The 22,719-nt window shown below is 41.6% G+C and overlaps 2 protein-coding genes and 1 long non-coding RNA gene across 11 annotated transcripts in view; 2 read left to right on the top strand and 1 right to left on the bottom strand.

Moving 5' to 3' along the window:
- Positions 1-312: 312 nt before the first annotated feature.
- LOC130156805 (riboflavin-binding protein) lies at positions 313-12,189 on the bottom strand. Its single transcript, XM_056355628.1, has 5 exons — positions 12,051-12,189; positions 11,220-11,319; positions 9,929-10,057; positions 4,741-4,852; positions 313-671 (listed from the first exon to the last, which is right to left on the bottom strand). Exons 1-5 carry the CDS (start codon positions 12,187-12,189, stop codon positions 435-437), a joined length of 717 nt encoding a protein of 238 aa, XP_056211603.1. The 3' UTR covers positions 313-434.
- On the top strand, positions 678-21,958 carry LOC130156808 (uncharacterized). Its single transcript, XR_008824618.1, has 3 exons — positions 678-4,265; positions 13,396-13,659; positions 19,149-21,958. It is a non-coding gene; the product is annotated as an uncharacterized LOC130156808 (long non-coding RNA).
- Positions 21,959-22,122: 164 nt separating this feature from the next.
- MAST2 (microtubule associated serine/threonine kinase 2) overlaps positions 22,123-22,719 on the top strand; it is a 194,344-nt gene continuing 193,747 nt past the window's right edge. For 3 of the 9 annotated variants that reach the window (XM_056355603.1, XM_056355602.1, XM_056355601.1), the window contains exon 1: positions 22,124-22,549. In XM_056355603.1, coding sequence (XP_056211578.1) covers positions 22,367-22,549 — 183 coding nt within the window. In that variant the 5' untranslated portion in view covers positions 22,124-22,366. Of the gene's footprint in view, positions 22,550-22,719 lie in introns of all 9 variants that reach the window. The other 6 variants (XM_056355610.1, XM_056355604.1, XM_056355607.1 and 3 more) reach the window with 4 other exon arrangements.

Below are 22,719 nucleotides of genomic sequence, written 5' to 3'. Positions count from 1 at the left end.
TGCCTGCAGCATTTCTTCTTTACCTGAGCAGAGCCAGGCACACAGGAACTCAAGACAGAAGTGCTGTGTGCCTATGCTAATGAAGGGTTTGTGTTGAAGATTTGGTGCATTACTGGCACAGACTTTCAGAGGTCTCTACTTCTCACTGTTCCACCTTAAGTCAGCAGGAGCTGCTTGTGCCTCTCCTCTTTGAAAGTCAACCCTTAGTTGTTACCTCCAGGCTCCTAGCTGTTCAGTTCAAGTCATAAGATGACACCTGTGCTAACCTGTCTGGGAGCTTTGTGATGCAGATGCAAAAACATCAGAGAAAGATTAATATAACCAGCCATTGATTTATTATGCTCTAGGAAGTAAAGAATAAAGCAGGCTGGCATGATGCCCTGAGCCCAGCCTCCACGACGATTTCTCTTGTCCTGACATACATCCACCAGCATTTATCTTGTCTGTTTGCCTTCCTTCCCCTTTAGTTTCTCAAACTTCAGGAGTTTCTTTTGGCAGGCATGCTCCTCGCTGCTGCTGACGCTGGAGCTTTCCTCTGAGCTTTCTGAGAGGAGGTACTTGATTGCCATCATGTCCTTCTTGCTCATTTGCAAGCAGAGGCAGGAGGATTTGCTCACCTTAAATGACTCCCCCCACATGTTCTGGCACATGTCAATCCCATTTGCATACATCTGTGTGTCAAATAAGAAAGGCATCAATTAAATTTAAAAAGGATTGAGTTAAAATCAGTTTGTGTCAAACTGATAAACATCTATCACTTTTCAAAAATTGGTACTAAATTATAAAAAAGCATTCTGTAGTCATTTACTGTCTTGCTGTGTGCCATGCTTCATCACTTCTGATATATCTTAAAATATATATCCAGACCCACAGCTGGCAAAAGAGATTTGCCTGTTATGAGAGCAAGTGATTCCACAAAGTGCAAAGGGATCAGCTGCCAGCCCTTTGTTTACACCCTGGGGCTGACAGCCCAGCTAGCTTTCTGGGGCTGACAGACCAAAGATGTGTGTCAAAGGCTGTACAACTTGCAGCACATCAGGACACTCTGACACGTTTTAGGATCTGAGTAGTGCTGAAAGTGGCAGACAGTGCTTTGAATATGAGAATCTGTGTATCTACGGGCTAGAGACAGCCCAGTGGAGTCACAGCTCTGTGGGCTCTCATTGTGCCTGCCTCAGTGTACATCATGACTGGGCAGGACCTCACAGACAAAGAGAAGGGACATAATGTAAAAACTGCTTGAAGAAAGCTTCCAAAGTGCTGTGTCCAGTGATGCAATGGCCTTTCTGGCTCAAGAAATTGTAAACTGCAGGTTCTTGTACTCTTTTCAAGTGAATCTGTCCTGTTCTTGGTACTACACAATTTTGTAAGGCCCGTGTCACAGGACCTGTACAACCACACAACAAAGATACTTCTTGTTTGCCAGACTCACGTTGTGACAACCTTCTGTCCGCCCAGCTTGAGTTTGCCTAAAGGGTATTAGCTTAAGAGTTATCGTGTCCAGCTGAAAAGTAGGCAGGGTATACACTTTATCTTGCCTGCATTACTCCCATGTGTTTGTGGTTGAAGTTCAATCTTTTCTGTTTCTATAAAGGAAGCTTTAGGTACTCCCAGAAACAAAGCTAAGAATGAAGTTGGGGGTAGGAGTGGTGGCAGGAGTAGAAGCCTTGGGAATTAAGGGGTGTTAATGACTGGAACAGTGGGCCAGGCTCCAGGACTGCTGGGCTGTGTTGCTGACTGATTGACCTTGACCAAGTCACCAGTATCTCTCTGAAGGAAGCTGTGTCTTATGTGTAATAGTTGAAGTAGTCCTTGCACATGACACTGACTCTTTAATCGCAGTGTTTCTCTTACTGCTGTAATTTCTGGATGGTATGCTGGTTTGCCGTCATTGTCAGCTCATACAAAGATCTGACACTGTGAAGCATAGAATCATACAATGGTTTTGGTTGGAAGGGACCTTAAAGACCATCCAGTTCCAACCTCCCTGCCATGGGCAGGGACGCCTTCCACTATAGCAGGTTGCTCAAAGCCCTATCCAACTGGAATCTTGGAGGTGGCCTGCATGGTTGGGAGATTTCTGCATGGAAGCTGCTCTGTATACAAAAAAATAATAATTACGAATTTAAGTCTATCATGTGAACAAGTTCTTCTTATGAGGTGTCTCCCTACATGCAAAACTATGTTGACCTATACTGTGTGGGAGGGCAGATGAGAAGAAATCATAATCATCACTTTTGCCTTAGAAATTTGTCTTTTGTGAATAATAGAGTCCATGCCACACAGCCCCAAAGACTCTGTAGTCTGCAAAATAGCTTTTCAGTTCACACTATCTCTAGCCAGGGCTTGCTCCATGGATGCTGCAGTGGCTGGAGGAGGAGTGTGGAGGTTAGTTAGTTCACTGGGAGCAATGCAGGGCCAAAACTGGAAAGGTTTCTGCTTTCTCCTTGTGTCCTTGTGTTCTCAGGGCAGGCAGATCTTAGTTGTTTCTTTCCCACTATTCCTGTGCTTTTAAGCAGCATTAGACATTTTCTTCCAGCTCCTATACAGTGCTTGGATTTCTACCTGCTTTTAGCTAATAATTCCAGAAAGTATTAAAAGATGTCATGTGGGTTTTCTTAGGTCTGTAAGAAAGATACATGGCTATGTAATGTGATCCTATTCTTGTGTCCCACAGTTCTGTAACATGTATTCAAGCTCTTCTACTTGCTAAATGGGTAATTTTGTTTTGATCTTCCTCCCAACTCTGCTTAAAAACCAGAGCGTAGCCAGAATGCTGCAGCAAACAAACAGGACACACAGTCCATTTACCAAACATGTCCCTAAATTACTGCAAAGGATTCTGATTTTTCAGCTTCTTGGAAAATGTTCCAGTCTGTGTGTTGACACCGCTTGGGGAGCACTCAGCTGGGAGAACAACGACAAAATGTGCCTCATTTTAGCCAGGCCAGAACTGGCTAGGATCCATTGTGCGTTCTTAATATTCAGCATTTGTTCCAAATAGTCCTTACAACCACTGGCATATGTCAAATCTAGGGCTGCTGATTGCTGCTCCGTATGAACTGAAGGGCACCAAAAGAAAGTTAGTGTCTGCGCACAGTGCTCTGACATTGGAGAATTCTCTTCTGGGTATGTGCTTCTGGGTAACAGTAACTTTCTTTTCCACGAGTGGAGTCCAAACCAAGCGAGTCAAGTGTTTGTATATCATGTAATTTTCATATGGGAAATGTGTTTTTTGTAAGTCCTCTGAATAAACTTCATCTTTACTTTTACTTACCATGCAAGCCTATTTTTGGTTAAAAACATGGGCAGTTTAGGGTGTGGTTCCATTTAGTTTGGGAATAGCTGTGCCTGGCTTCAAGTGATAAGATGTCTGGATTTGCCGCATGTTTTTCACTGCAGATGGTATATTTTCTTTAAGAAATAAGTACAAGGGAATTCAAGGTTAAAAATTCCTATCTCTGGACCAAGGACAGTTTGAACAGGGACTGGAGATTATTTACAGAGATTATAATTTCATTTTTCATTTCAACTGGAACTACTGATGATTTAGCACATCTGGGAAACTAAACTTTAAGTTTCTGCAGCCCGTTTGTTTTTTGGCCACTTTCCTGAGCCTGCTGATTAGTGTCACTGTCACAAGGCAAACAGCAATCCTGCACTAACTGAACTGTGACTTCTACTTATATCAGTTGCTTCTGGAAGTACTGCATGTCAAATGAATTCAAAGCAATAAATCTGGGATCTCTGCAAGCTGTACTACCAGTCCCTAAGCATGACACTGGAATTTTGTTTACTTCTGCAATTTGGACGGTTTTCATGGACTCAGTGAAGATCAACTGTTAAAAATATTCGAATAAGTGTAGCAGTTTTGAGTTGTACTATATTGCCCTGATGCTATGCTGACTTGAGTCACTAGGAAAAATTCTACCTGACTCTTGAAAGGTCTGTAGATCAGGTTCTAGGCAACCTTGCTCCTGTAAGTCTTGTTAGTTCTCATTTTATACACTTTTGCTCATAAAATTAGTTATCTCAACCATTGGAACTGTCTCAGAAAGATGGGATGAGCTCTCAGAAAGCTTGTGAGTGCTGCTCTTTGACTACCAGTTATAAAGAAGAAAGTTAGCTCAGCCTAGCCATTGGCAGACACAATGGAGAACATGCTTGAGAGATATGATAGGTCTACGGAGAACAATAGGGAGACAATTAGAAGAATGTCAGAACTCAGGGATTTGGAGGATGGAGGAGGACTTAAACATAACAAGGTAAAATAAAGGAAAGGGCAAAGATACCTAATAGGCAAGAAAACCTTAAAAATTCCTTAGCGATTTGAGAACTCGCATCCCTATTTAAAAAGACAGAGGCATATAAAGCCCCACATTATGTAAGGAGCCTTATAAAATGCATCTCAGTGTCTCTGTAGTATGAACAAAGGTATTTTATCTTTTACCTTCTAAACCCCACTGTGGTTAAAATGTCAGTGCTGCTTGAACTTTTTACTTTTGTTTCATAAGTGGTATGAATAGTGATCAATTAAATGTATATATCCTTAGAGTAAGCAATCTACATAAATACAAATTTTTTAAAAATATATACTTTAAAAGTATGATGTAGGTATGGCTTGAAACTGCTTAAATAAAAATAATTCACCTGTTGCTTGTGTTTTACACCCCTATATTCAGGAAAAAGCAGAGAACTTTCAATGCCATTTTTTCTCTCCGGTTGATCAGGTTTTCTTACCTCACTGTATGGAATACATTTATTCTTACAGCGATTTTCTCCACTTTCATCCCATTCCCAGTCTGTCAGCCAGTTACGAACACATGTGGAATCATCTTTGCAGGCTTCATACCTTCATGGAGATTAGTGTGGAAGACACAGTTATTTCTTTCACTTTTTTTTCAGTGGACTCAGATTCAACTCAAGAAGCCTACGTGGGCTATCTTAGTAACATGGTATGGTTGCACAGTGCAGCTTAGCAACAGATCTTCAAGAACTGTGCACATTATCTTAGCTTGACATGTACATAAACTCTGAGCTGGCCAGGAAGACCTAAATCCCAATGAAAACTAAACAGTTCACCCGCTATGTTTTATACTCACAGATTTAAGTAAAGGGCTTATGTTCTGAGGAGCCACACTCATTCATGCAGTGTCTTCTGCTTCGTTATGTTTGCTGATGTTACTGCGTGGAGGGAGTTTCATGAATGCCCATGTTCAATATTGTGACACAACACAGGTGTGCTGTGAACTGTCACTTGAGGGAGATGTGGGGAAAGTTTGTATTTATGGATTAATATGGAAAAAGAAGAATATTTTCTGGGCATGGAGTTGCTCTGTATACTGAAATAAGGAAAATCCACAAACAAAATAATGTAAACTAATAGGCTGCCAGCCTCAGGACGACATTATCAAAAGAAGTTAAACTTGAAGTGAAGGAGGAAAGAGAAGAGTTTTGCAGGGTATAAATCTAAAATTTTAAGTTTTAAGTTAATTTTAACTTGTAAGCAGTAATGTAAAAAAAGCCTATACATGGCCTGGAATAAGTATGGTATGCAACTGGCTGGTCCATGTGATGAGAGATCTCATGACTTAACATTACCCTACATTATTTCCTTCCTTCCACTTATTTTTATATTCTACTTTTTGGCTCTTGCCTTTCTGCAAATCAGTTGACTTCTACTTAAATTTAATCTCAATGGCTTTGGGTGGACTATTCACACCTGTAACTGAGAGTGCCAAAACCATGAGGCACAGCTTTTAAAAAGGTAGCCATCATTCAGTAGGGTATTTATAATTAATACCTTTGGATATATTTTCTGCTTGTCATTTTTAATCTTCAGAGTTATGTTTCCAAAACTATTTTGATATCATGAGGGTTGCAGACTTACAGTTTTAAATGAAATATGAGGTTGTCATGTGGTTACAGAACTACACGAACTAGTGTAGTACATTGCAGTATGTTTGCTGTGCAGAAAGGTAAGAACATGCACATCTCAAAGCCTTCACACAGGTTTTCTGGGCTATTTGGAAAGAGAAAGAGCAGTAATGGAGGGTAACCAGGGCCTGAACCAAACAGGTCTAGGGCAGGAGACTTGTATGCCCAAATGCGTTCATCCGTGAATCTGCTGTCAGGGGTAGGGGCTCTGCTGGAAATACAGGCTGCAATTTGAAAATTAATATAATGTGACACTAACAGGCAGATCCTACCAGTTTGTGCCATGAATGGATTTGGGACTAGGAACTAAAAGAATAATCGGTTTGTTGTTTGTTAGCTGCTGTGTGTACCCTGACTGAGAAATCCACACAGAGGTAACTCCCCAGTGACAGCTGTTTCTCTAATGCTGGTCTCTTTGCCTGCCTGAAGTCATGCCAGTGAGGACAATCAATACAAACTTTTTGTTAATCACCATCTACGAACCCTCCACATGCCAGCACCACATTCAACAATTAGCCCTTGATTCTTCAAGCCGTGTTGGCATGTCCTTTATTTTATGCATGCACTTAAATTCACCGCTTTCTAGCAAAGTTGATCAGTATCTTCTGTGAGCTGCCTAATACTAGCACCCTCACTTAAAGCAGTTGTGCCCTTCCCACAGTCGCCTTTTTTGCTTTCCTTTCTTATTTGGCTGCTTTCAGCCTGATGGGTTCCCAGACCAGGGTTGCTTCATGGTATCTCAGACAGTGCTACTAGCACATGAGTAGGGACATGGTAAGGTAAAGAACGAGCAGCCCTTGGGGCTGAGGAGAGGGCAGAACTGCTTCTGTTGAAATTAGTGTCACCTTCAGATATACTTTTCAGATTATGAATATTTCAGACTTCTACTGAACTGCAGCATTCATGCTATGGATCTAGTTTCCTCAGGAAATTGAATTAAATATGTTTATTAAAGTGTTTATGTTTTTATTCAGTATTATCTACTGAATTGTTAGATGAAATGTTTCCTAATTATGATTATTGCCTGACTTTGTGGTTTGTTATATAACCAGGTAGCAAGGCATAACTCTATTGCCACAAGTTTTTCTTTATCCCAGTGGAAGTAATTATGAAGCTAACTTTATGAAAAATTGTGACTTATGAAAAGTCTGATTTCTGCTGTCCAGAAACCAGTAAGTGGTTTCTTCAAACATTAATTAAAACCTGTGAGAAACATAAACATAAATACTTAAAAGATCCTCCCTGAATGTATTAGCTCCCTATGCACAATGGGCAGGATATTTTTATTTTAAAGCTTCCCTTCCCCCCTTTTTTATAATTAGCTGTTTCTCTTTTAAAGGGTACAGGGCCCTTTCCCAGGTGGATCAGAAAATGGCTTGTACATCAGGCTCTTTCAAAAGCAATAGTTTTAAGACTAGTGGGGGCAAGGAATCCTAAGACTAAAGAAAGAAAAGGAAGGCCCCAAGCTAGTTAGATGAATTTCTTTTAAATGAAGTCACTGCTCATTCTGAATCCTCTGCACATTTCTGGCCACAAAGACATACAGTATGCAGCAGGCACACTCACGGCATGTAGAGAAAGTAGGTCACATCACTAGCAGTGCTACAGCACGCTAACGGGAAACCGGTGAATAGAACATGAAAAAATGTTATTTTAAATCACCAGAAATAGTGGGAATTTTGTCCAGGCTCTTTTCTAGCCTCAGGCCTTAAGCAGGGTGAGGGAATGCATTTCACATTGGCATTAGGCAGGCACACAGACTAGCATGCATGGTAATGGGTCATCATTACATTTTTGATTCAGGCCAGTCACCTTTGACGCCAACAGGGGCAATAGATCATTCATTGTTCAGTATTTGTTTAGAGTAGAGCCTACTCTCTGCCAGGAGAGTCTATACTGGAAAAGTGTCGGGTTTTCCTATGCAGCAGCTCTCAATCACACCGCTTCATACTTTCCAATGACAAAAGTTAAAAATGCTGTTTATCTGGAGGTTCTGGCAGTACCCAGGTGACACTGAGTGTTTTGCTATGTAATATTGACCTCCCATATACACTTTGGTGTAGATCTTGTAGATACTAAGGCTGGCTTAAACCAGTTCATAGATGCAAACTAAACTTACAGGGTGTATTTTCTTTAATCTTTACACTTTCACTGGATATAGCAGTTGAGTGATGACTTTGTGCGCTACTTATTTTGGGACACTTTTGGTTTAGATCTTGGTATTCTATGGCTTTGCCCGTTAGATCTATTCTGAAGCTCAGTGGCAACTTCAATGCTTTACTATCCAAATGCTTTCAAATTTTGGTAATAATTGCTTCTGAGCTTTGAGATTCTGAGCACTGAGGTAAATTCAAGGTGTCAGTCTTTATGTTCAAGGAGGTCAATAATCTGGACTCAGTTTAGATTACCAAAAATTTAGGAAGGAAGACAAATCTGTTCATGAGGCACATGGAGTTTCCTAAAACAAAAATAAAATTTCTCACTAGAGGAAACTGTAGGGAAGCTAAGAAATACATCAGCCCTTCTCACTATCTTCCATTACAAATCCAATCTGTGCTTTTTGTTTCCTTCCCTGGCACAAAGAAATGGAGACATATTTAAAGACAAATCCTACCAAAATACTTCACTGCATACATGACTTTGCCCTTGGAGAGTAGGCAAAAGTGAAAATGGATCCATGTGTCAACAATATTCAAGTTGCATAACCACTAGAGAAAGCACCGGACAGAGCAGTGCAAGACAACCTGACCATGCCCTACTGTGTGTTCTGTATTTTTCGTGCTTCCAAGAAAAGCCCTTTATAACATTTTTAGAAGTATTTAAGATTTTCTGTGATTTTCCGAGCAACCTAAGAGATTCAGACATTCACAGTTCATTACTTTCTAGGGATGCTAGCTGTTACTACAGTGTGAACACAGCCTGTGCTGTTTTTACTATGCTCCTTGCCAATTTAAGCATATAGACTAGTTATTGTAGTTACCAGGCACAACATTAATATGGAACCGACTGAGATTTATATGTCACATGATGACATTATTTAAGATCCTACATCTCAAAACAGGGAGGGAGGGAGGAAGGAAGGGAGAGATATATGCTGGATATGGACCACTGAAAAAACTTCAGTTATCCCACCTGGGTATAATACTCCTACCCCAAGACTAAGAACAAATGGATGCTGGGTTTTCCCCCTGCACGTCTTGTACTCAAAAAATAATGTGATTCCCTGATGCTATATTTGGGGAAACAAAATTAAATGCTATTATGCTCGCTCATTGCTACTAATATTTTTAGCATTACTTGGCTGCAGATTTCTCTGAGATTCAGGCTTTTACAAGTGATTTTAGAAAGAAGGATGATGGAAGGGAGGAGAAAAGGCCAAGGGTGAATAATTAAGGAATTAAGCTAATTTTTTATATGCATGAATTGAAAACATACAGGAAAGGGCTGCTTTCATGATTTTGTACTGCATTTTATACATATAAAATACTTGATCATGATATGATACATTTATTTAGATGTAAAATGCTAACTGTATAAATGCTAACTCACAGGCATGGACTTTCCAAAGGCTGGGCAGGCCCTCACTGCTGTTAGTGCCTGTAAAGGTGGTGAGAGCTCCTCTGTTGTGTCAGGCAGTTCTGATGCCACTGCACTGCATCCTCACGGAGAGCAGGGGCAGTGCTGTCCCTGAGTCACTAAACTCTCTTCAGTGACTCAGGGACAGCACTGAGAGTTTAGTGACTCCATCTTGCATTCAGCCTGTGTCATTATTATTTTGGGGGTAGTAGCTTAGCAGAGGAAAAAGCAGAGATGGCAAACAAGAAATGAAAAGGAAGAACAAGAGAAAAGGCATAAAGGGGTGCAACACCATCAAATCTTAGTGCTTCTTGATTGGGAGATCTGTGCTTCATCCAACCATGCTCCTTGACACCCTAGTAACACAGGCATATTAAAGCTAAATAAAAATACATCGATAAAAAGCTGAACATACCAGTCATCACAAAAGCTTTGACACAGTGGAACAGACTGAATAGCAGCAGCGTAGTTGGGATGGATCCAGCGAGCAGCATGTGGAGAACACCGGTAAAAGCACTCAATTTTCTTTGTGAAATCTTCACAGCTGTGGTGGGTGAGAAAAGCCACAAATAAGCCTGCTTCTTAGCGTCAAGGCTATAGCCTCAGTTTTCTAGACCTGCTTTGATGTGGATGCAATACTACAGATTAAGAGAAAAACATAGAGAAGCATCCTTTCGTCCTGTAGTGTCTAGGTTCCAAACTCATTCCTTTGGCATTGTGTACAGACTCTGACTGTGCAATTACCATAGCCAGCTAAAGACTGCACAAATGTTTCCATGCATATTTCAGCCCTATTTATGTAAGCTTTCCGTAAACTTCTGAAGCCTTGAGTTTTCCTGGCAAGAATGTTTCCAGGCAATAATAAAATGTAGTTTAAAACTATAGTACAAACTTCTTCTATGTTGTAGCCTGATGGTTTCACTGATCTTCAGATTTTCCCACAGCCCAGCTGAAGTTACTTAAAAACAGCATACTGTTGCTGCTCTTCTGGGAGTGGCAGGCAATAGCTGTTACTTTTGCACATCTGTTTTTGCTTAATTGTTTTGTACTTTCATTCTTTTATTTCTATAACTTGCCATGTTTCACAGCTCTAACAGGGTACTAAAAATCTTAATTATGAAGACATTCTTCATGGTTACAAAACCCACAGGACTACAAGAATTTTTATTCTAAATATTCATGAGTTTTTGGACTCAATTTTTATTCTAAATATTCATGAGTTTTTAGACTCATGTGCATTTTGTTTGCAAGACTTAATAATCCAGTTGATCTGTTTTCTAAACAAAGGATGAAGCCTTGTCTGTATTGACTAGGGGTCACACTCACGGGTATGTGATGGTTGCTTTGGAGAGCTACAGAGGTGCAGTGTGGTTGATACCTACTGGTTTTATGACTGCTTTGCATTGCTAGTTCTGGTTCTATACTGAAAGTAAACTTAAAAACCATAAGCTTTTCCTGATAAAATCGTGGCATAAATCTTTCTGCACAAATAGTATATACTTAGGGATTCATAGGGTTTTGTGAGAACAGTCGTGGGTTTGGTCAGGTGTAGAGAAAAGATGGTGGAACTAGGCTGGGTGGCATAATCTCTAAGGCAACCCAGGGACTGTCCATCAGCAGCTCCAAGGGCAGTGACCATTAGTTGTGTGGCTGCTACAGCATAGCTCCATTGAATCGGGAAACAGACAACATCAAAGCTGACTTACGATTTACTGAGCTGCCCACATCTGTTCCAGTAGCTGTTGTTTACTTTAATTACTGGGGAATGAGCCAATTGCTCTGTGAAGTCTGCATAGCAACAGGAAGCTGTTAGGAAGGAAACAGGGATCTTGCAATAAGGATATTTTTAATACTATCTCAAAATGATAAGATTAATACTGACTCCAAATGTAAGATGAATCTGTTCTGATCCATAACATGATAAAATTTCTTAGTACTAACTAGAAGATGTACACAAGCTCTATCTTTTTCTTTTTGGAAGTAGTAATGTAAATGCTAAGTGAGGTGGACTGGTGTCAACAGTGCTTTGTCAAGGTGTGCCCAGAGAGCCCCAAGAATTTTACTAGTGTTCTGCCAGATGTTATGTCCTGAGGGATACTTTGAAAGCTACCAAACATAAAAAGGGAATTGAAGAAATATAATAAATACTATACTTTGCTCACTATAGAATTTTGATTTCAACCTTCCCCCTTTGGTGTCTACTACAATTAATTAATTTTTATACTTAATTACATAAACCAAATTAATCTTTGCTGTAAACTTTTTTAGCAGATGGAGCTGCAAGAAAAGTAAACTGCACTAGAATTTTTTAAGAAAACATATGAAATCAATGAGAGTTTTGCAGCTGACTATGTTAAGAACTAGAATCTTACTCTTGGTTCGCATGCAGCAAAACGCCAGTGAAGGAAGCTTTTCAAATGCAATATGTACCTATATATCTTATATAATTTTGAGAAATTAAGGGAACTGCCAAAACAATTAGTGCATACAAAGCTGTACTTCTAGACTATATTTGGCAAAAATTAAACCACTCTTACATTTAGCATACAGAGTGCATTCATGCATATTTGGCTCAGGACTTGGCTTTGGTTTGTGGGTGTCCCCTTCCAGGCATCCGTATTTTTGGCAGGTAGATGATGTTATGACAGCAAAGAGAGTGACAGCAAACCTCAGCATTGTTGTTCGTTTTTTTTTCCTGTATGGAAAGAAGTCTTTATTTATATCCTTTATTTCTGGGAGAAGTCATAATACTAAAAGGAAAGACTGCTTTCAAAAAGCTACATATATAACCACATAAAATATGCTCAGCAAAGATGCACACATAAATATTAAGACACACGCTCTCCCTTTCTCTTTGTTTATATCTGAACACTTATACTTCTGCTATGTATTTTTGAGGTTTGGTGGCAAGTGATAAAAGCTATCAATATTCCAGGCTATTTGTGAAAACATATTATAATTTTCAGTATTTAAGAAAATTACTTTAAATTTCTTACACCAGCCTGAGCTTATCTTTGAACGCTTCCAAGAGACATTTCTCTGCTTCACTAGAAAAGATTAATTAGTTCTAAAACTTGCAGAGTTGTTTTGCACACTTGGAAATTACACATTTAATGCAACTGCAAGTGAGCTAGTAGCGGTCAGCACCTAAGCTGGATAAGTTACATTGATAACTTGCCTTTGTTGAGGCTATGCTAATTTATACTTAAGAATCTGACCCATTATGTTCTGCCTCTTTTGTAGTTTGGTCAAAAATGCAAGATAAAAACTTTTTGTCTGTGCAACTAAAATTTCTCTAAAACACAGACTATGCATTAGTAAGCTGTATAGATAAATCTAGAACCTGTTACATAGATTAAGGCATGATTCTTTATAGTTGAATATTCCTGTTATCTTTTTGGAATAATTCTGCCTGAATAAGGACTGCAGCTTCTCTATGTACCCAGACTTTTCAGATACAAAGGAAACAACATGTTACAGAAGAAGAAAACTCTCCAAACTCTCAGTAGTTTTCTCACCTCTTTTGCTGTCCTTCTGGGTGATACTTCTCCCTGGAACAGGAACACAGTAAATTGCTTTTCTCATTTTCCACTTTATATACATACCATCTGGCATCAGTGCTCCAGAATTTGTTTGCCCTGGAAGAGTTCCTTGACCCTTTGGAATGCTAACATAGATTTATCTCAAAAGCAGAAGCAATGACCAGCACATAATGCCCTTTTATTGCTTGCAAATGTTGACGTGATAAAGAGGAAAGCACAAACATAGGTTAGAATTAGAAAAACAACAGCTCTCCTATCTACCAAATACAACTACACACACACCCCCCGATTTTTCAATGTTTCTTTGTATTATTAATTATTACATTCATTTCTACAACAGTTTCACAGGGCTTTTATCACAGATTGGGACTTCACTGAATTACAGACATTCCCAGGTCTTTGCTCTTTCTTCACAAGATCCCTTTAAAGCCTGCTGCTGTTCACTCTGGTTGCTCTACCTGCCTCATATGTACTCTCCAACCAATGTCACAAGCACTACAAGAAACTGTTGCTTGTACCATTGATAACTGGTTTCCTGGATTTCACTGGGAGATCTGCTTTCTGCAAAGAGGATTCTGCATCTGAACATAAACCATCACATAAGGTAAATATGGTGATCACAAATAGTTACGTTTGCTTTCATAGATGAAACCTTGTTGAATACTGTAAAGAGCAGCACCACTTAGTACCTTGCAATTATTTAGATGCATAAGGGAAGTAGCATCTGTTGGTTTTGTGTTTAAAACAGAACACTGGTTTGTCAGATAATACTCTGGCACCGTTATTTACAGACCTTTTTTGCTTGAAAAACAAACATTGGCACACTGGAAGAGTGGTATGAATCTCGTTGAGCAAACTCACTGAGCATGAAAATAAAACAATCTCTATAAGCTGTAAGAACTGATTCCTACCCTAGCTCTAGTAAATGCCTTAAGGCAAAAGCCTTGCTGGCCTAAAAAGAGCCGTTTCCAGATCAGTGGAAACTGAGTGATTTTTATGTTCCAGAATGAATTTAATTAAGACAAGTTTAAAGAATTTATTTAATTAAGGCAAGTTTAAAGAATGAATTAAGGCAAGCTTAACAAGGCATAAAGTAACTATAGGAGAAAGTAAAGTAAATCTAATGGCTTATTACCCATGTCTTCACCTCATGTGGCTTGATCTAGCGTTGGCTGAAAATCAGAGCTCCTTGCTGATTTGTAATGTAAAGGGTTCGTGCATACTGCTCGGCACCCTAGATCTGTGTAGTCATACAAAATTAAGTCCCCTATATAATATGAACACTCACTTTCAACATTGTGATGAGTGGACGGGCTAGCCAGCTTGGTAAAAAGCACAGAAATGGTACATGCTCTGTGCCTTACTGCTCAGTTTGCATAAAATATATGCATGCTTGTAAAGGTGTAAGCATGCCAGGAGCTTTCTTGTAATGCCTCTGTTCGCTGAATTGACATACAAATTGTATTAAGCTATAGGAAACTGGGATCTCTTTCAGGCTTTGAGTATGAGCCAAATGGGACCACTTGCTGGGAGATTAGGCAGAGTTTCTAACAGCAGGAAGGAAAATTGTCATATGTTTGCGATTTCTCAGACTTGGCTTTGGTTAGCAAGACATGTAAGCAGGCTCAGGCTAAGGAGCTTTTAGAGATCACAGCTATACATCTTCATCACCTAAGAAGTAAATAGTGATTATTTTTTCTTAAAGTATTCTCTGGCTAAGTTATTTTGTGTGTTGTCTTATACTGAGAAATTCATTAAAGGAAGTTTCTCACCTGTTCCCATACTTGAACGTGTCATTTCTCTTTATTTGTTAAAATTGAACTTATTTTCAAGTACTTGGTGATGTTGTTGTACTTTTAAGACTTCTACCACTATTTAATTTTTAATTTTAATATCAGAGCCCTGTAACTTCTATTCATCTGCTCACAAACTAGAGTTAAAGAGTGCCTGATGTTAAGAGAGAGTTAAAGCATGTGTGATGTTAAGATACCGCTGCACTCAGCAATTCAGGCACCACAACATTAAATTATTATTATCATCATCTGTTGATCTAATTGATACCGGCCTATGATGCTAGTAATAGTATGCATCTATTCCAAACCCACAAGCACTGCTATACTAGGTCTCAAGAGCCATCTACCTGAGCAACTTCCTTCTGGCAAGAGCTATTAGCAGAAAATTAGGGAAGAAAATGTTTAAAAAATAAAGCTAGTTTCTAACTTCCCAGCTTCTAGCAATCAGTTTAGTAACTATGTCAGCTGAGATCTCCTAACTCAACATAGCAATTCCTTTTTTGTGAGTCAGATCTCTTTGATGACTGCAGTAAGCTTTTACGGTTTTATATTCTTGGTAACTCTGCAAAAGCCGACCTGGTTAAAGGAAAAATTGTTTGTACTTCCAACCAGTGACGATTGCCAGATTCATTTCCCTTCTTGGCATACTGAAAGTGTAACAACGGTGTGACTGGAGGGAGATTGAGTTTCAGGAGTATTTGGCCTGTTATAGCTTTATTATAGATGGCAATGTGTGCTAATGAAATTAACCTTTTTTCCTCGTATCTCAGCATAAGCCTGCATGCTCAGAAGTTGGAAGTGTTTTTCTCATTAACTGTAACAAGAAATGTAATTAGGAGCACAGGTTGTTATCTAATTTAATGTCATTCCTGAAGCTCCTTTGCAGAACTGTGTTTAAAGTTGCAACAAGGGCACATTATTTGATGATCAGTTAAGTATATATTCTTGACTTTCATTATGTTAGACTTCAGAACCAAGAGTTTGTATTCACAAGTCTTTCTGCCTAATGTATCATGTCACAAGTCAGGCTGAATGCCAAAGGAGACTCTCCAGATGGACTCAGTCTGGCACTCCTGACTTTGGGGAAAAAAAGCTGAGGTCAAATCTTAACGCTACTGAATGTAAGGTGTGATTTGTTTCTGTTCAGTTTGGCGGGGCTGGGATTTTTCCTTTTATTTTGTCTGTGTAAGGAATACATCATGGCACGAAGTAAGGCTTACTTGCTTTATTTGAATACACAAATGTTGCTGAGCTAGTTCTCCAACAGGGCACAGGAATGACAAAAGCACCAGTAATTTTACATAACCAAGAGAGTGAGTCAGTGGTGGTGGGGAAGCAGATATTTTAATGAATAGTAGGTTTTAAAAGCAATCATAACCCAAACAACAAAATTATCATTGTAAAAATGTTATTTTAAGGCCCATGTTAGGTTTTTCAAAATTAAAGGGGACAAAAACCTACTTATTTTATTTTATTACTGAGTTGAAAGCACCTCTTGAAAGCATAACTGAATTATCTTCCTTTGCCCTAGTCTTTCATTTGCCTTTCAGATTCTGCTAGTCTGTTACTGTGAGGTTCCTTGAACCACTAACAATTATTGTTATTTTTTCTACAAAGAATGGGTTTTGGTTTGGATAGCTACTATGTGGTGTGATGTGGGCTCTTGCAAGTGACAAAGAAAATCTGGGTCTAGTTTGACCTACCTTCTAGAAATCAGATCACAGTTGATTAATTCTGATTTAGATATTAATATTTGACTGAATTTTCTACACTCACTTATGAATGATGAAGTTCTTGGGGGGGTGTGAATACTATTTCTTTTTTTTCCACTTTTATTATGGGTATTTATTATTTGTATAGATGTAATGCTTAGATGTCCCTGCATAAAGCTGTGATGTAGTGTTTTAAAGTACTTGGTGCCAATACTGGGTTATGGATGGCCGTGTCTCACAGTGCCCTTCTCTGCCACGATCCTGTGCTGCCCCATTCCCTCCACTGTGCCGGTACAGCCCAGATGGGGTTGTGCACCCAAACAGATGGGCGAACTGATCCAGCAAAAAGAAATCCAGCACTTCCCCCTGCCTCCAGTGTTTCTAACCAAATAAACTTCCTTGTTCAGTTGCTAGCACAGTTGTAGAAGAGCTGTGTTGCTGTGAGGAGAAGGGTGGTATATCGCATTGAGTGAGACAAGTAGGGGAGGGTAGGAGTGGCAGTACTTTTAAGTCAAAACTGCCAACTTCTAAGCCCCATTGTGTTAGCATTCTGTTGTTTTTTTTTAAATTGTTGAACACCTTGTAATAAAAATTGAGAGCTGACAGATCTATAAAGAAAACAAATAATGCAAGCACAAGGTAGCAGTGAGATCATACTGGTCAGCATGTTAAAAGGCAGTGACTGTAAACCACCAGATTAATCATTGCTGAGCTTTTCCTGTTAGTTTCACAGCAGGGATGAATTTTAAGGAGGACACAGTTGAGGTCCATGTAGTGTCTCTGCAGACACCTCTGACGAATGACTCCCGTACATGTCATATTCAATCTAGACAGCTTGACTCACTGTCCTGTGATGAATCTGTGGTTAGAAAATTGACCACAACACTAATGGAAAACATATTTTTTCCCAATACCTGTCTTAACATTGTCACCTCTCTTTCTGCATCCCTCAAATGGCTCCCCTCTCTGTTGTGTCGATCAAAACCTGCTTTTACTTCCAACTCCCTTCTCAGTTTATCTATGCCCTTTCTGTCCGTTCTCTGTTAACACAGACACGTTAAGTCTCCTGAAGTGTCCCAGTGCCAGCCTCTACTGTGCACCTGCTGGATTTCCATGGCTTGCTTTTTTGTATTTGTTGTCTCATATTTGGGAGGCGTTTCCATAAGTAACAGTAGAACTATGTGTAATCCTCCTCCCGGCCTTTCTAAAACTCATCTTTGTTTGGGTGCCCAAAGAGAGGATGACAACAATTAGGCCAGCATCTTTGTGTTCTGCATGTGCTTCCCTTTCTGGACCTTTCAGAAATACACACAAATATACATATTTATATGCATATGTAATTTGTACCCTGTTAACACCTGGGGGTAACAGCTCAACTGTGGCAACTGCTGTACAATCAAGTCCAAGCTGACAGTGAAAGCTGCGTATTCCCTGGCCTCCTTCTGTCTCCTTAAAGCTATAATGTGTTTGATGAGTTTTTGTGGCCAAGAACTGCTGTTAACTTAGCTATTGTGCTAAGCTCTCCCTAAACCTCACAACCATACTTTTAACTCCTGTTACATATGTGCATATTTACATCCTCTACATCCTCATCAGATGCAAATATGGTTTCTAGAACAAGGTTACAGCAGTGCAAAGCTGTCACTTTGACATGCTGCGTCACTGCAGGCAAGGATATGTGGGTTTTTTTCATGGCATATAAAGAAGGAAAATAACTATTGGAAAGCAAATTATACCCAGTTTGGACTGGACTTTTGTTGTATCTAGATCTAGTAATTTCCATCCTGGACCAAGCTGTCACTTGGTTTACTTCTTCATTCTGCCTCTAAGACTGACTAATAGTAGTAGTTTTCAGTGAAGATGCACTGGAGTAATATACTATATAATATACTTCCATGGAATAACCTGCCTGTAAGAGATTTCTTCCTAATCCTCCTTAACTCAGTGATCAGCTTCTGCCTTGAAACATCAGTGTTTATATCCTTCCTGTAAAAAGTCCTTATATAACTACGAGTATTCTTATTAATTACACAAATGTCTGATGCAGAACTTCTCAAATAGCAGACCTCACTAGATTCAGGTCATAAGTACATTTTACCTAGATTGTGCCAAGGTCCCAGACTTACTAACTTTCCTACATTATTTTGGAAAATCCTGTATTTCTTACCATTTTCCTGGAGCGCTGGGGAGGGTGGTGGTGGTGGTGGTGAGCTGTACCCCGTGGCTGCAGTTCTCAGCTGTGCAGGCAGCATACATTGATTGCTTGGCTAGCTTGGCAGCGCCAGGATTGGTGTCTTGCTTTTTGCTGAACAAAAATGATGCATCATTCTATAAAGAGTAATTGATTAGTCTTAGTCAAAGCTTTTCTTAGCAAATATCACTCTTCCTGCAGTTCATGTAACTTTTTTACCCTTATTTTTCATTTTGCTCATAACTGGTATCCTTTAGTCATATTGCACTGGGTTTTTTTCTGTGTGAATCTTCACAAAAGAATGCTGTCACAAATGTGAAGCTAGGGAAATAGCTAGGAGTCATGGTGATGACGTGCAGCCTGTATAATTACTTGTCATTACTGGCATTTGATGCAGGTACTAGTACAACATCCCCAAGTACTGTGCCATCTTCCGGGCTGACTGCATATTGCCAATTGCCAAACATTAGTATTCCAGCATAAAGACCAAAACTTCTCTGTGAATACCATTAGAATTGGGTCACTAACAGAAGGTGCGTGACACTTTAACATGCAGAACAACTAAAGCCATTTCCTCTGTCTCATACAGAGCAGAAATACCGAGAGTGAAGATTATGTGCATAGCGTGAGCAGAATGACGGATGAGAAGCCTTAGTGATATACTTGTTTGATGGCATTAGTGATGCAGTTCTGCCTTGGAAACAGTGAAAATAGGTGATCAGCTGGGTTTTGTACCGCACTGGTTTTGCTAAATGTTTGAATTTCATAGGAATTCAGATGATTACTTAAAAATTTCATTTTATAGAGGAAATTCTCTTGCTTAGCAGCATCCTAATAACATTACTATTTAGCATTTTCTATTCTGTTTGGAATAAAGAGGTTTTAACCTCACTGCTTCAAGCTGTATATCTCTAGTCCAGATCCAGGAATTATTGCTGTAGCGGTGTGCTCAGCAGTCATAAAAGTGCTGCAGATGGATTTATGTAATTTCAGAAAATGTTATGGAATAAGCTGGACTAGACTCTTCATTCTGCCTTACCAAGGTCCCTTTAAACCAGCTAGAGAAGAATAGAAGGGAACTCATCCTGGATGGCATCGTTCCAGCTACCTTCTGAATCAGAAGGGCATGCTGAGACCTTTATATTGAGAAGATGGAAGGTGGAAGCCAGGGAAAGGAAGTATCTGAAACCGCAAAGACAAACAGAATTAAACTGAGTATTAGCTGAATATCAGCCACTGAGCTACACAGGCTCTCTGTGGTCCCCTGCTTTTGCTCTGTGTTAGTCAGTCTGGATAATAAAAGAATCAGCCCCTTTATAAGCCTTTATTAATTACTCTTGTATCTTTTTTGGATGTGACAGAATATTTCTGGAGACAAACACCACGAGCATAGGCATGGCATTGCACCACGCTCTGCCTCATACCCCTTTTCCCTGCCAAGCCTGTCATGATTTGTTCACTTTTATTTAAAACTGAAAAAAAAAAAAAGTTCAGAAAACTAGCTTATATGGAAAAGAAAAATCAGGTCACTCAAATTGGTCTGCAGATTCAGGTCATATTCAGTGACGAGTTTAAATGGAAAAATATGGGATAATCAGTAAAATGAGGAGTATTTTTCCTGTTCCTTCAACATGAAACCTCCCAGTTCTTTTGTTTCAAAAATATTGGAAAGGCATCCCAAGTCCAAAATACAAACCAAGGATTAAACAGAGAAGGAAATAATCCAGAAGCAACCAAATACAACCTTTCCACAAGTCAAACGTCCTATTAACTGTCAAAACAGCTTTTTGATTTGGAGTGATCAAAAAGATTTTAAAACTGTTTTGAGTAAAGTACTGAACCAGAAGCAATTATTTGCAATTCTATCTAAAGCTAACAAATGAAGATTTGTTTTCAATGTGTTTCAAAGGCAGGTAGTGTTATTCAAATTCCCATTGTGACTTTTCTTCCCGTATTCATGAATTCTTTTCTGGCACACGCAGCGAACAGGTGTGAGCCAGCACGAGGTGGCCCACAGGCCATAACCAGCAAGTAACTAATTGGTATCTATGTTGCAACAAAGCAGAGATTCAGCCAAATTATGATGAGGCACTGTGCCATCCTAATAGAATCACATCATCATGGATGCCAAAATTCCATAAATTTGCATTATTTACATTTAGTTAGGGTAGGATTCCCAGCTGGGAAATTCCACATGGTTGTCCATCTCTATCATATACAATTACAATGGAAAAAGATTTCTGTGACTAATCCAGCATCCTGAAATAGTTTTCAGCAAGAATTTAAGTATTTTAAGTACTTGAAAATGCTCCTACTCATCCTCTTCAATAAATATGCTGAAAGTATGTTTTTGTTGTCTACATTTGCACACGATGAATTAAAAAAATATATAAAATCAGATTTCCTGGTTGAAGATGTGTAAGCCCTTCCAGCTAGGTAAAAAGGGAAAAGGAATTGTTTTTCCTGCAACAGTAGCAAGGTTCCCAACTACGTAACAGCAGGGAAACAAAGACAACTTTGAAGCTGCTTTTGTGAAGAACGAATGCAGAAACTGGTAACTTATACCCTCGGGAAATAATTTGCAAAGACAAAAATGCCGAGAGGTTGTGAATTACTGAGATGAAACCAAGATGATGATATATGCTCTGATTGCTCCTTGAGGTAATGAATCTCTGTAGGTTTGTCTTTTCCACCAAGACGGCGAACTACATCTTAATCTGCGCCATGAAGCAGCGGGCCGAGACGCTCGATGGCCCTGCTGGTAAATGCTTCCCCGCTGCGTGGCTGGTGGGTGTTCCACAGGGGGCCGGGGGCTGCCCGGAGAGCTGGGGCATGGCTCCTCTCCTGCCGCCTCTCGCCCAGGAGCTGGCGGGCCTGGCAGGCCTCTTGGGGCTCCCCGGGTGCTACCGCCTGCTGGGAAGGGTCCCACTCCCCGTAGGTTTTCAGGGGCTGTTTGTTGCCGGTTGCTGCCGGACCCCTGAGCTGATGGCGGGCCGTGGCAGCGGGGTCGGAAGCTGTGCCCTCGGCCGCGGGAGGCACTGCTGCACCGCGCGCCGCGGCGCCTCCTCCCGCCACCGCGGCGAGGCGGCCCTGCTCCTGCCGCCCGGCCTGGGAGCGGCGCCGCTGCAGCCCGGCAGCCCCACCGGGGGCCGCGCCCCGCCACGGTTTGTCGCCCCGGCGGTGCGGCCGCCGCTGCTGTCCCAGGGTGCCTCGCGCCCTTTCCCGCCTCACACCTCCCGCCCGCCCCTCGTGACAAGACTCACGCGCTACCTTCGCCCGCCCCCCCCCCCAAGTCTCGCGCCTCTTCCCCGCCGCGCGGCCGATGCTCTCGCGATAGGCGGCGGCCGGCGGGCGGGCGCGCGCGCGCGCGCTAAGGTGGGGGAGGGAAGAGGGGGGGCGGCACCGCGGCAGCCGCTGCGGCCGCGCTCCCTGACAGGCGGGCGGCGGGAGCGGTGGCGGCGGGCGGGCATGTCCCTCCGCCCCGCGCGCAGGTGGTGGCGGCGACGGTGGCGGCGGCGCCGCCCCGGCTCTCCGTGACTCCCGCCGGCCATGGCCGGCTCCGCGCCGCGGGGGCCCCAGCCGTGCCGCAGCCGCCGCTGAGGAGAAGCCGCCGCGATGAGGAAGGGCCGCTCCCGGGGGGACAAAGCGGCGCCGCCGCCGCCGCCGCGGAGGGAGCCCGGGCGGGCGGTGGCCGCCAGCGCGGCGGAGCGGAGAGCCACCCTGCTGGGGGGCGGCGGCAGGAAGGAGCCGGAGGACGCCAGGGCCGCGGGGGCGCCCGGCCGGGAGGCGCCGGAGCGGGTAAAGCCGGGGCGCGGGGCCGGGGGGCCGGCGGCGGCCGTTGGCATGGCGACGCGCGGCCCGCCTGGCGAGGGGGTGCCCGGCGCTGCCGTCCTCCGCGCCCGGCCGGGCGGCGGCTGCCGCAGTCGCGGGGCAGGGGAGCGGCGGGCCGGGCGGGGCCTGCGGCGGCC

Source organism: Falco biarmicus, chromosome 11 (assembly GCF_023638135.1).
Source record: "Falco biarmicus isolate bFalBia1 chromosome 11, bFalBia1.pri, whole genome shotgun sequence".
Taxonomy (NCBI): domain Eukaryota; kingdom Metazoa; phylum Chordata; class Aves; order Falconiformes; family Falconidae; genus Falco; species Falco biarmicus.
Note: the sequence above shows the minus strand (reverse complement) of the source record. Positions and strands in the feature narration are given on the sequence as shown.